Source organism: Lepidochelys kempii, chromosome 4, assembly GCF_965140285.1.
Source record: "Lepidochelys kempii isolate rLepKem1 chromosome 4, rLepKem1.hap1, whole genome shotgun sequence".
NCBI lineage: Eukaryota > Metazoa > Chordata > Testudines > Cheloniidae > Lepidochelys > Lepidochelys kempii.
The window spans coordinates 15,010,690-15,025,307 of NC_136383.1; the positions used below are offsets into that span (position 1 = coordinate 15,010,690).

The window sequence follows — 14,618 nt, forward strand, 5'->3', positions numbered from 1 at the left end:
GGGGGCTGCGGGAAGCGGCAGTCAACACATCCCTCAGCTCACACTGCTTCCTGCAGCCCCCATTGGCCCGAAGCAGTGAACCGTGGCCAGTGGGAGCTGTGATTGGCTAAACCTGCTGATGCTGCATATGAACAAACCAGCCTGGCCCCACAGCGGCTTTCCCTGACAGGCCGCGTGCCAAAGGTTGCCGATCCCTGGTGTAAGGGATAATTCATTGTGAGTAAGAGTATCAGAATCTGGTGCAGAATAATGAAGTGTAAAATTAAGGGCCACATACTGCCACCTCTACTCCCTCTGAGTAGTACTTTACTCCAAAATAGTTCAATTTACTTGAATGTGATTACTTGAGGAGTAAGGTACTACTCGATATGAGTAAGGGCTGCAAAATGGCCTTTAATATAAAGACACCGCAAAGTGACATTAATTTAAAGATTAAAAGATTACCTTAATTGGAGTATACCACTTTTCCTGAGCAGCTTGTGAGGTAGCCTTGGGTTTAGGAGGTTTCGCTTGAAAGGGCTCTTCTGGTTCGTCTGGGAGTTTCACCACAGCATTTTTGGCTTTTTCTAACCTAGCACCTTCTTCTGTAGACCCCTTATCACCCCAACGAACCTAAACAAAATGAGAATATACGGTATTAATATAGGCATATGTGTACTAAATAATAGGACTGGGTAAAAATATTAATTCCAATTTTTTTATGGGGGAGGGAAAGAGGAAAAAAATTCATGAACATTTTCACTAACATGTCTCGTGATTTTAACCAGCTCTCCTAGATATGTCTTGAAACATAATTTGCTAATTCTCAATATTGGAAAAGTAAAACAAAATATTAAATGAAGGTTGTACCACAGTGGTGGGCAACCTGAGACCAGTTAGGGAAATCTGCTGGCAGGCTGCGAGACAATTAGTTAACATTTGCACAGGTGCCCACAGCTCCCATTGGCTGTGGTTCGCTGTTCCCAGCCAATGGGAGCTGCGGGAAGCAGCGGCCAGCACATCCCTGCGGCCCGCACCACTTCCTGCAACTCCCATTGGCCGGGAACGGCGAAATACGGCCACTGTGCAAATGTAAACAAACTGTTTGGCAGCAGGCCAGCAGATTACCCCGGCAGGCTACAGGTTGCCCACCACTGTTATACCATGTATCAAAAGAAGGCTGTGACACTGGAAATTTGGGAAATCTTTCCTTACTAAAAGGTACAAATCTACTCTAGTTCTGATAACTTGACTTTTCTACTTCAGATAAGTTCGGAGATCTACTTTAAACCTGTCAGCGCAGGACTGGCTATTACCCGTCCTGAACCTCAGACCCATGGTAGCTTTTATGGACAAGAAAGAACTATTTCTTCAACAGTGTTTTTTTAAATGGAAGCTGATTGGAGCTGCTCAGAGGTTTGGAATATTAGCAGTAGTTCTGTGGGAGACAGATAGCGGGCAGGATGCAGATGAAGTGGCCAAATGTGAATGACATATTTATCTCCATCACATTGGATAGAATATATATGTGAATATTTCAAATGGAAAGAAAATCTGTATTATTGCTTATGGTAAGAAAGGCATGTATTTGCATTGTGATATAAAAGTGAACTCAATATGCTGTAAGGATACAGAACAGAAGAAACACTGGCCCCATCAAAGGAAGAAATATGTCTTGGAGGAAAAAAACATGATTTAAACAGTGAGCCAAAGTCTATCACTTACATTAGTGGAACCCCACTGCAGTGAATGCGGTAGTCCAAGCATACGCTAATATGCTTGGACTACTGCAGATGACAGAACGAGGAGTAATGGTCTCAAGTTGCAGTGGGGGAGGTTTAGATTGGATATTAGGAAAAACTTTTTCACTAGGAGGGTGGTGAAACACTGGAATGCGTTACCTAGGGAGGTGGTAGAATCTCCTTCCTTAGAGGTTTTTAAGGTCAGGCTTGACAAAGCCCTGGCTGGGATCATTTAACTGGGAATTGGTCCTGCTTTGAGCAGGGGGTTGGACTAGATGACCTTCTGGGGTCCCTTCCAACCCTGATATTCTATGATTCTATGATTCTATGATAATAACTCACCTGGTAAAATACAGGCTGCTATTTCTTGAGCAGGGGATTACTTTGAACCTTTCTGCTAGGTTACTTAGGGACAAAACAAAACAAAAACAGGGACTCTTCTTACTGCAATATTAGGCTGGGCTTTCATTTCCAAGTAGACCCTATGAGTCATAAAAACATTTCTGTATCTTTCAGTACTTTTACAGTGTTTTTGATGAAGTCGTTAATACATGTTTTAAACACTGTTAAAACCATTTAGTGCTAGATGGTGTATTCCTTATAGAAGAAATGATCTTCCCTTCAGCTTAAAATAGCTTCACTGAGAAGAACCTGAAACTTGTTGAGTCTGACAACCCAGTTTGATAAGAAAACTTAAGTCTGTTGTGGGCTGGGCTTGCCAATGCAGCAACAGAAAACTTTCAGGCAATTCCGAAACACAGAGCTGGGAAGAACTTCTCAGAGTTAGCCAACGGTGGCTAAACTGTGCTGGACTATCATGTAGGAGCAATAGCATTGCCTGGGAAGGCAACTTCTTATCTGACCTTCCTAACAGAGGAAACGAGTTGGTGGCAAAGTGAGAAATGGACATGGTAGAAAATAGGAATGAGAAAAAGGACCCTACGGTGACACAGACGACAACCCCCTGGAAAATGGGAAGAACAGGGGGAACGTCTGTGGTGATGGAAAGGGATTTGGAGCAAAGGCAGAAGTTTGTCTGGGAGAGATGAATTTCAAAATGATGTCAGAACATCCGAGATGTCTGAGGCTGGCTGGAGGGGTGGAAGACAAGGCTACGGAAGTAAATTTGAGAGTCATGAGCTGAGAGGTTGTACCTGAAACTGCTGAAGTGAATGAAGTTGCCTAATGAGAGAGTAGACATAGAAAGAGAAGAGGAGAGGAAAGACGACACACTGTGGGTCACTATAAGATTGTTGCCTTCTTATCTTTTCCTCCTCATCTAAGGAAACAGTAAAGGCGCTGCCTACAGGATTGCAAGAGAATCAGGAGAGAACAGAGGAACAAGAGAAAGTGGAAGAAGACTGAATGACCATATGCACTGAAAACAGCACAGAAACTCAGAGGAATAGAACACAGACTTGACTCTATGACATACAGGGAGGAGGCTGTCAGGACCTTGGTGAGGGCAGGTTCAGTGGCGAAATGAGTTTTTTGACAAGGATAAAAAACATGCTTATCAGCAGAAGAGACAAGAGAGAAGTAGGGGGCCAAACAAGGAGCAAGGGAGGACAGGAAAGGGGGATGGAGCTGAGGAGACAGACCGAGTTAGAGGCAGTAGCACATTCAGTAGCAAAAAGGAGACAGACACTGGAGTCAGAGATCAGACCAGGCTATGGGGAAGCAATGAAGGGGCAGAGCCCTTCCATACAGTATCAACTTTATTTTAGAAAGATTCAGCAGGACACTGGGCAGAGAAAGAACAGTGTTTAAGAAGAGAAGTGACAGTAAAGAAGAGTCAGCAGGGGCTGATGTCACCAAAATAAATCAAGTAGGAGAAACAACGCTTTTTAGAAAGCTCTAAGGGTTTGGTCTTTTTCAATTTTAAATGTTTAAATTAAAAAACTTGCCTATTTTTCCTTAATTTACCCAAGTTTCTAGTAAACTCTGTGTCCCCATTTAATGTCAAGTAAAAAAGAACCCTCCTTCCTAATGTTCCCGGGAGTCACCGTGACCAGCTCACCTTCACTTTTCCTAGAAATCTTTCCTTTTGCCTCCTACCTCCACAATTACACCTACCTGAGTCAGCAGACAGACAACATTCAGCCCAGACCCAGTGAAAGGTTTAAGGGTGGATATCTCCTCCCCCAGATGGACTAGAAAGGGGCGATTAATATGATCTGAAAGTCAGGATTCCCCTGCCCTATATTCTGTGCCACTTTGTTCAGTTAACAGTGGCCATTGAATCCCATATTACCAGTCAGAGGTGAAGTCTCACACTCCACTGCCATACATGGCTGTGCAGAGGGAAGGTAACTGAAAGATCAATTCTGCAAGGTGCTGAGTACTCTCAGCTCCCACAGAGGGCAAGAGGGGCTGAGTACCATATAGGAGAGGCCCTAAAAGGGCCTTGACTATGGCTGTACCACGTTTGTGTTTTCAACAATAATTTCAAAAAGATTTCAGCTTTTAGCCCTGTGTCCTGGCCAAAATTCCAGCTATAAATTAAAACATGTCTTGTAACTAAATCCTGTGTTTGAGCTAAGACTTACTGTAATTTATTATGCATGCAATTTAGTGCCAGAAGTGCACTACACAACTCGCAGACCAAGCAAAGAACAGGATCCCAGCTCTGAAGAGCTTGCAATATACTTTGTCCACATGAGCAAGTTGCTCTCCTTTATCTTAAATCAGCTTTTAAACCAATTTAGTTAACTAGGGGAAAAGATGCATGGCACTCTTATTGTCAGTTACTTCCTAACTGACTCAGGCTAAACTGAAATACGCCTGGTTAAAACTGAATTAAGACTGTTCATACAGCTTTTTGCAACAGTTTAAAAATCACAGATGCAACTTTCTTGTTACCAGCACAACCACTGGCCTATTACTGTCTAACTTGAAGATTTCTAAACGTTGTCCTATCATCTATTGAGCTAGATTCTTATATAAGCCCAATCACCATAGCACCTCACTGTCTTACAAACATCAGATAATGACCATAGCCTCACAGAGGTGCTGTAAGAATAGAGAAGCATTATCATCCCCATTTTACAGATGGGGAATTTAGGCAGAGAAGGCCAGATTTTTAAAGGTATTTAGGTACCTAAAGATGCAGATAGGAACCTACATACCTTTAAAAATCTGGTCCACAGTGCTTATTATTAATAAGGTAACATCTGCCCATAGTTGCACACATGGGTATCTGAGATGCAACTGGTTTTTCTCTATACTTCGAACAGTAAATATTGCTGTGTGGTAAATGTAAACTTTTTAATTGCAACTCGTGTGTATTTATGTTAAATTAGGTGTTAGGTTCCTGTTTAATAGGAAAATGCCCCATTTTCAAAATGTTATCATTTAAACTCTGCAACCTTCTTTGAAGACGCACCATGACCCCAGTTGAGAATCCAGACCCACACTCTGGAGTCCAATTCATTACAGTCGGGCCTTGATTTACGCAATATTTTTTTACACGGTTTCAGTTATGCACAGTCAATTAATTGTGACCCTTTGTTTTTGTACACTGTTTGGATTCACTTTTACACAGTGCACCACGGTCGCCAAGATGCGCAGATTAGTGGCATAACCAGGCCCGGACACTTGGGTGGGCCCCGACTTCGGGTGGGTGGACAATGACGGGGGAGGGGAGGCAGGAGGAATGGGGCAGAAGGGATCGGGGATGCCTCCCCTCACCCCCTTCAGGTGGCCTTGTGGGGGGTGATGGACACTCTGGCCAGGGGACCCCTGCCCCAGGCGCAGACCCGGGGTCGGGGAGTGGGGGTTTGCCCCATTCCACCCACCCGGCGCTCCAGCTGGGGAGCGGGGTCGGGGCACGCGGGCTTGCCTGCTTCCCAGCTGGAATGCCAGGCGGGTGGAGCGGGGCAAGCCCCCGTGCCCTGACCCCGCTCCCCGGGTGTGTGCCTGGCCTGAGGGGGGCCCTGGCCAGAGTGTCCATGGCCCTCCACAATGCAGTCTGGAAGGGGTGAGGGAAGGTGATCCTTCCTACTCCATCCCTCTTGCCTCTCCTCCCCCGCCATTGCCCACCCATCCAAAGTCGGGGCCCACCCCACTGCTCCACACACCCCGGCCTTCCCAGACACCCCAGGTGAACCCTCAGAGTTCTGACTTCAACAACATCAGCATTATCAGAATTTCAAGTTCATCCTCAACACCAGTAAAGGCTAATAGCAAATTTAAAATTCATTAAAATATTTTTAAGAAAACCTGTATCGGATAAATTAGAGAGGTCACCTTGGGAGCATGGAACCTAAACCCTTATTTCCCATAGGCCCTTGGTATCTGTTTACACGATTTCTATTTGCACGGTGTTTTTTCAAGAACATAACCACAGCGTAAATCGAGGCCTGAGTGTACTTTGTAAACCCCTCTGAGATAGCTTGGATTTGAAAGGTGCTGCATAAAACATTTTTTCCACCTACATTCCTCTAAACTAATCATTTAGAATTGCCAAAGGCCCTGATTCTGCCCTCACTTACAGGAGCAGACTTCAGGAGTGCTCAAGGAGGACTGGGCCCCGTTATGGGTCGTTGTGGTTTTGATACCTTGGATAGTGACTGGTTTTTAGAATCATGTTAAAATGCACAAGAAAATTGCCTTGCAAATTCCATACAGGCTGACTGAACTATAAAGTGTGACATAAGGGACATACCCATACGGATGCACAGTTTTCATTCTGTTTTAATTAACATGGTGCTGTCATGTCTCTTCAAAGACAGGCACTGTTGTAGCTGTGCGTTCCTTACGGATCAAGCCTCTCCTTAATGTCACTATGGTTGGTGCGTTTGGCTGGCCCACAGTTGGAGTACTTATGTTACACTGCAATTTCTTCCAAAACACTCAAAAAGGCTCTCGCTCTCCTCCTCATTAGCTTGATGGAATCCGCATGCCTTTCAGCATCTATTTAGAGTTCAGATCAAATGGAACTAATGAAATCAGTTCTTCCATAATCGACCGAGATACACTTAGAATTCTTTTAGAGGGTAAAAATTTTAGGAGACTGATATCAGTGGGAAGCAAGCAAAGATGATACAATTATATTTCCAGCACACTTTGTTGCCATCAACTGAACCTCAGAAAACTTGTATTTTCATGCATCACTGTTTCTCTTTCTTTCCAGAGCACAAACCTCCATTCTTTTAATTCCTCCCACTCCTCGTCCTCCATAGTAGGAAGCATCCACTGTCGGCCATTTTTTGTTAGGCAAGGGATCTTCTTCTTCTTCCTGTCCATAAATTCAAAAACATTTTTTTTTGCACTAAGTTCTTTTCTAGCACATGCTTTTATTAGTGTTCACAAACAGTTTTCCAGACTTAAATATAGCTCTAATGTGACAGTAGCAGATTGTAAAGGCAGTTTTCATTATTTCACGTGCTATCTGGCCACCCTTGGAAACGTTTTTTGCACACGGAAGAACATCGCTGGCAACCATTAGAAGTGTCCCAAACCGTGACCAGCATTCTCAAGCCATTTAATAAACTGGACTTTCCACTAATCAGAGCTCATTTACCCCATTATCCTCCTTTCCAGTGACGAGAACAAACAAAACACAGAGAGAAAAATCATTAACATTGTTTCCTCTTTTAAAAATATAGTGTGCTTGAAGAGCCAGATTCTCAGCCACACAGGCCTGCTCCAGTAAAATGGCTTTGCTCTCTGTACAAAACCCAGGCCAATAGCCAAAGGACAGAGAGGCAGAATCATCAACAGCCTACAGTAGACTGATTGCAACAGATCTGCAGCTCTCAGTGAAGGCCAAGGGTGGGTAGCAGACACATTCCGCTGGTCTCCCACGTGAAGTTTGGGCCAAGCGATCCTGAGCTGTGGCCGCACACGCTTGCCTTAAGTACATGCTAGAACTTACACTTAAATGCTTATCTGAAACAAGGCCCATGTGCAGACCCACTCGTGATTCTCCTAGAACACCCACTTCCCCAGGACTGAGTGACCTGGTCTGCTATCCAGAGCACAGAAGGTTGCAGAATCAGCCTACAAAGGTTCTCCAAAGCTGCTTGGACACGAAGCCACATTGCGAACAGTGGCGGGATCCACAGATAGAAGAGTCTTGTAGCACCCTTTTTTTGGCAGATCATCTCTTGAGAACAGACAGCAGATGATTAAACTTATTGGATTCATCCAGTCAGTTTCAGGGGCAGCCCTCCTTGCTCTCCTGCTCACCCCTTCAACCCAGATACCAGCTCAAGGACATTCTGTTGGATATTCCCTAAGGTGCTCACCAAGGCAAGACCTATTTCTCTATACCCCAGGAGTGGATTTTGCTCCTATGACGCTCTTGATATCCACAGGCATAGAAGGCTAATCCTCCAGTGTGGTTCCCCATTGCTGTCCCTTTTCCATCCCACTTCCATAGACTTCATGAGGTCCTCAGAAAGGAATTCCCTCTCTGGTAAAATCTCCTTTTTCCTGCAGATATTAGGAAGTGTACAAACGACAGGCTCTTCTCCTGCACATCTCAGCAAACCAACTAGAAGGGGGAGAATGTCGCCACCAGAATCTGACACCAACCCAAGCTTTCATCCCTCCCCAGTCCCATGTTCGGACAATTCCAAACGGAAGGAACTTCTAACACCAAAACATTTTGTTAAGGGAAGTCAAAGTTGCAAGCATTTGTCAATGGCTTAAGTGACTTATAAGTTAGGAGAAAAAAATTAGAACCCCAGGAAATTCAGAGGTAAGGTTTCCCTTTCACAAGTGACAGTCATTCTCAAATTACAATCCCAATCTTAACTCTGCCCCCAAGGCAATGTAGGGTTCTCAGATCGATTTTGGAAGTAATGCATATCGTTCTTTTTTACAGTTCCTCTTAAGAAATTTGTTTGTTCAGCTGAATCTCTCTAAATCAGAGAACTCAGATCAAAGAGTGATGGTGAAAGTGATGGCTTAAATCCTGGACTAGCTGTCCAATATTTTCAAGAACATCTGGCCCCAACAATTATTTGAAACTGTTTTCTGTTGGTATATACAAGTATAATAAAGTCTACAGCCTTTAATTTTGAACATCTGCCATTTTTAACATGTAACAAGAGCAGGAATCCCCCCATAATCCATTTCTATCCAGATATACGACCAAGCCATGCATTTGTGTGCACAATTTTTTTAATTTTTTTACACAGGGGGTGGGGGTGGGGGTGGAAATCCTACTTCCCCGCCACCCCCCACTAGAAGACGATGGGAAGAAGTGAGAGAAAAGGGGGGAAAAAACCTAAAAATCTGAAACAAAGTTTTTCAAAATGAAACAGTTTTTAATTTGTCCTGCTAACTTGTGTAATAACTACAAACTGCCTTGTCTTGACTAGGATTTTACCTTTTCTTAACTGCAATTTTGCTTAGTTTAAGGCCCTTTTACAATGCCAGAATGGTAAAAAGGGGCCTCTGTATAAATGAGAATCAGGCCTGCTGGCTCACACTACAGAAAGCTTAGCATATGCCTAAGTCTTTGCAGGATCAGGGTCTTAACTGTCATTTGTGTGTGACTGTGTGGTTTTGTGAAAGCGGCCACCTTAGCACTGAATTCCCTGGATTTCTAATATTTAGGGCTTTGGGGTGAGGGCGGGGGTGTTTACTGTAATGTTCCTCAAAGGTGAGATAAATTCAAAACACTGGTATGTGCCTGCAACCCTAATTTTACCTTAATGAAGTCTTTTTGTGTTTTCTCAGGCGAAGGCATTGAATTACCATGTGCCCTCCATTTCTAAGACAAGTTTAATATTCAGTAACAGAGCAATATCTGTAGTTGGTTATTTGTACAGAACTCTGCACATATGATAAGCACCAAGTATCACGATTACCAGCAACAAAAATACAGTAACTTGGATTATTTTGTTTTAGAAAGGTGGGTCAGATGCAGCCCAGAATTCTAGCAGCCTGGCCTGTGCGAGAGCACACACACAACAGAAAGCCATTTATTTAAAAGGATTTTGGGAGGAAGTTTAGACTATGTACCTGGTGGACAACAGGGGAGTGGGGGTGGTTAAAGGGTTTTATTGGTGCTTTAATTTACTGTCTGGCTGAGTTAATTCAGTGTATGTCATGAACGGTTATCTTAAGATAGTTCGTTGTTAGGAAGCCTCAAGTTTCTTGTTATAGTGGGTTTTTATTGTTATTTTAAATAAATAAAACTGGGCATCTCATGTGGATAAGCACCAAGTATCATTATTATCAGCATCAAAAATACAGTACCTTTGATTATTTTATTTGTTTTTTTAAAAAGGTGGGACAGATACAGCCCAAAGAGGGGATGGCGCTGGTTAAGGAGGAATTGTGGCTAAAGTATCTAGTGGTCTGTGGTACTTATATGGTCTCCACCAATGTAATATCTGAGGACCTCAAATCTTTTCGATGTGTTTACCCTCCAAACCTCTCTGTGAGGTAGGGAAGTGCTATTACCTCTGTTTCACAGATGGAAAACTGAGGCACAACAAAAGCAGCTTCCTCAAGGTCACAGAAGAAGTCTGTGACAGATCTGGGACCTGAACCTTGGTCTCTCACATGCCAGGAAAATGCCCTAATCACTGTGCCATCTTTTCTCTCCAGCAACTGGGGGGAAAGAGCTGGTTCGTAATATACAGCAACATTTAACGGGATGGTGTAATGTAATTAATGTAATTGATGGTGCGCTAGGATGATGTCTTATTGTACAGGTCAACAAACACCTTCATACTGTACCTCTTTTGGAGCTGAAGGTGGTGGTGGAGGATCCTTGATGACCTAAAAACAATACAAAAGACAAGCATGAGTGACAGCAGTCAGAGCCTGCAAGTGACCTTCAAAATCTGATAGAGTATCTTAATTGTTAACCGTTCCGCTACGAATCACCAATGTTTCTTCACAAACTGGCAACTGCTGTTGCAACTCCCTGGACTCCTGATTACCAAACGTGTGTGGAAATTAACACCATCCCTCTAATATTAAATAAAATCAACTTGTTGACAGGCACTCTTTGGGACAAACATGCCTGCCCATTTACTTACTAATTGGATGAGGTTTAGTCATTCTAAGTAAGAGCCAGTGTTGAAGTCCTATGTTGTTAATTAGACAGTATCAGCAAAAGGCAGCCCAAAAGCCTACCTCAGGACTTGCCTCAGCAAAAGGCAGCCCAAAAGCCTACCTCAGAACTTGCCTAACTATAAACCAGTTTTCTCATGCCATGCATTTGGAGAATTTCTGGCCCAGTGACAAGTGCAAAATGCCTTCTGGAAACTCAAGATCAACTCTAGGCCTTTAAACTATCCACCCAAATTATTTCTGCAGCTTGCACATTTCAAATCTATAATTTGAAAATGGCTTTCCTTCATGGTGTTCAGTGTGGAATGCCTACAGTGTGGTGTTGCTACATTCACAAACATTCTTAAATTGTTATTGGAAAATAATCCCTCTTGTTAAGGAGGTTTGTTTCTAATTTATAGCCATCCACGGGGTTTCTGGGACATAAATATTAACAATTTGTCAACAGAGTGGAAAACAGGAAAGCAAGCACATGCCAGGGGATTTTCCGGTTAATAATAAAAGCCCTCTATTCGCTCTAATCTTATTTTATCTTAGTCTTAAATTCAATATGCAATATAGCATAAAAAATAAACTTACGCCACTTACACCCCTTCCACTTTCTTTCTGCTCTCTTACACACATGCATCGCATGAACTTCTGTGAGTTTCCTTGCTACTCACCTCAAAATCCCCAACAAGCCATTAAACAGAAAAAACACACCAATGTATTTATTAGATGATAGCAAAAATTAAAGTCAGAAACAGTTTTCTGCAAAACAGAAACAAGCTGGACTTAGCAGACTACAAGTGGGCTCGCTCTGTGGCCAAGCTAACAGTGAAGGAATACTTTATCTAGACAAATGGTCATGATTTTCTGTGCCTCAGTATTTTTCAGATATGAAAAAAGAAATACTCCACCTATACTAAGACTCATGATTGTTTTGTGCATTGCTACAATACAGATTTGGTTAAAATATATAAAATGATGGCTACATAAAAAGCTGTTAAAATTACATTTGTATTGAAATACTAGTTATGTTATTTTCAGAGATATCATAGAGGGATATCATTTTATCCTTATCCCTGCCATTAATTCCAGTACTTTAATTATCTTCACCAGTGCCTCTGAATATCAAATAAATAAGTGGACTCACGGCATCATATGTAGAAGAATTTTTTTTTAAATCTTGATAAAATTAACTTGGATGTCACCACTGATATCTCAGATAGTAATGCCACCAAAATAGTTCACTTCCAAATAAATGTGGGCATCGCATATATGAATGAGATTAAAATTGTGACACAGCATGGCCAGAGGGCAGCAGGAAAGTGTTAGAAGGGAGCCTTATTCCCTGCACAGGGAAGAAAGTTTGCTATAGATTAATTAAAGCACCTGAAGCCAGTCACATGATAAAAACCTCCTGTTTCAATCAGACAAGAGGACGAGTTGAAGCAGAGTGGATTGGTGTTAGAGCAGAGAGCAGTTTGGAGGGAAGCAGAGGAGAGTTGGAGAAGTGCTGCGGTGGGCTAAGAAGACCAAGACCCTAGGTAAAGGGATACCTGGTTTGTGCAGGGGGAGGGCAGGAAGCCCCACAAGCTGAAGGGCAGGAGAGAAAAGTGGCCCAGGGGAAGGAACTGCTAGTTCTAGTGGGTTACCGCTATCCCCAGGGCCCCTGGGCTGGGACCCGGAGTAGAGGGTGGGCCCGGGTCCCTCCCTCTCCACTCCCCTCCTCTAGGACACCAGTGGGGCAGTTAATACCTCAGTTCAGGGGCAAGAAACGGTGCCCTGAACACCCCGCAAGAAGAGAAAGCGCGAGACCCATCATAGTAGTGCCGGCAGTTTGCCACCAAATGAATATAGTTAGAAGTAAATGCTTGGTATTACCAAATACTTCAGAATTAAAATATTAAACTGGTTTGTTACTTCTTGGAACCTTCAACAGGTAGGAGAACAAATTAAGGATTTTCAACAGGAGGATGTTTGTTTGGTGCTTGCCAAAGTGGGTCAGAACATGATTTTCCCTCCTCTGCTTTTTAACGTAAGGGTGAATAAATAAGGCTTCCTGCGGTGCATTCCAGCACCGGGTCTCAGAGCGTTTTACAAACCTTGACTAGCTAATCCACGTAACATCTTTGTGAGGTGGATCAGAACCATTCTGCCCACTTTATAGATGAGGAAACGTGAAGCAGAGGGGTTATGGACCAGATTGGCAAAGGCATTTAGGCACGTGAAGATGTGCATAGGCACTGAGAAGCACTGAAGTTTATCCAAAGATCAACACCAAAAAGATTCTCTCAATATTATAAAACTCACATTATCTTGTTTCAACTCCCATCCCATTTTCCTTCCACTTTCTTTATCTATTACCTTAAATTTCTCTATTTGTCTGATGTACATTAAGCTTTTCAGAGCTGAGGCCTTTCTGATATCAGTAAAATGCCAGAAAAAGTTATGGCCCTATATAAATATTTATCAGTAATAATTCATAACTCTGTCATTTCTTTCTTACACCCTTGAGACTCTCCTAGGCCAAGACAACTAAGTGTGCCAAAATATGTATTAGTTTTATGATGTGGGCTAATGCTCATTAGGGCCAAATGCCTATTAATTTCAATGGGACCAAGATTTGAACAAAAAAAATCTAATCCAAAACCCATTAAGGGCCTGATCTAAACCCCACTGAAATCAAGGAAAAGACTCATGACAACTTCAATGGGCCTTGTAAGCCTGTGAGTCAGTGGGAGCCTTTCCACTGACCTATTGGACATGGGATCAGGCCCTAAAATGGTACTGCTAAACTCACTGGAGTTGTAGGATAAACTAGATTTAAAATTAGCTAATGCTTTAATTAGCTGCAGTTACTAGCAGCTTCAGAAGATGAAACTTGTTGGAAAATGTACCCCGCCATTAAGTGACAATGGTGTGAGAAAATAATCTGCTTTGAGTAGCAGATATTTGGCCCTGTTGACAGAAGTGGTATGAAAGTGCTCCCATCCTTATGTTTCGACAGGCCACACACACACACACACACACACAGAGTCAGTACTGATTCCAGTTTGATTTGTAAAGCAAAGTTCACTGGGAAGCCATTATTAAATGCAATTTTAAAAAACAGTCAGGGGAATTTAGGCAATTTTTGTAGTCAATTATTCAAATGCAGTATGAGAATTTGCCAACATTAAAAGACATACTATTGCAAGATTGCCTGCATTTTTTTCTTCATTCACATTAGTAAAATGAAGTCCTGACGGTTCTGAAGAACACTTCTCTGTCTTAACCATATGTACAATTTGATTTGTCTCCAATTTTGTTTGGTTTGGTCTGATCAGATCATCAGGGAGAACTGCATCTCATTGACTTCATTCTTTGTAACTAAGTCGAGCCGATTTCTTTAATAATAATATAAAAAAGAAAAATAGCTGCTTCAGGCAACAGTCCTTTTGATCCACTCATTAGCACTTTTCAAATGTTCCAGTGATGTGGGCATTAGGAAATGTCAGCACGAGAGCATGAAGCCAGTTTGATACAATCATCTGTTCTGATATTCAAGGAAGAGTGAAAGAACTGTCAACAGTGAACTCCCTTTTAAAAAAAAAAAAACAGCCAAAAAATCCCCTGGTACTGTACATAGGCTTCAGATCAACTAACATTTTGAGAACAGACTCCTGCCAATGATTAAGCAGAATACTTAAGTCATCTAAAATGTTGAACACCAATTGTCTGCAGATAATAGAAGGCAGGAACTTCTGCAGTTCTCATTTGTTTTTGTTCGAAGTCTGTACCAACTTTATCCCTTTTTGTTTTGATTCTGGCGATACAACAGTTTTCAGGCTTGGGAGCTCTGCTGCTCTCTTGCTTGCTGTTCTCTGTCCCATG

At 42.5% G+C, this 14,618-nt stretch overlaps 1 protein-coding gene across 2 annotated transcripts in view; it reads right to left on the reverse strand.

Moving 5' to 3' along the window:
- Window positions 1-14,618, reverse strand: part of ANTXR2 (ANTXR cell adhesion molecule 2) — a 172,098-nt gene that overhangs the window by 73,522 nt on the left and 83,958 nt on the right. For both annotated transcript variants that reach the window (XM_073340476.2, XM_073340477.2), the window contains 3 exons: window positions 10,422-10,463; window positions 6,865-6,960; window positions 445-612 (listed from right to left, as the gene is read on the reverse strand). In XM_073340476.2, coding sequence (XP_073196577.1) covers window positions 445-612; window positions 6,865-6,960; window positions 10,422-10,463 — 306 coding nt within the window. The remainder of the gene's footprint in view (window positions 1-444; window positions 613-6,864; window positions 6,961-10,421; window positions 10,464-14,618) is intronic.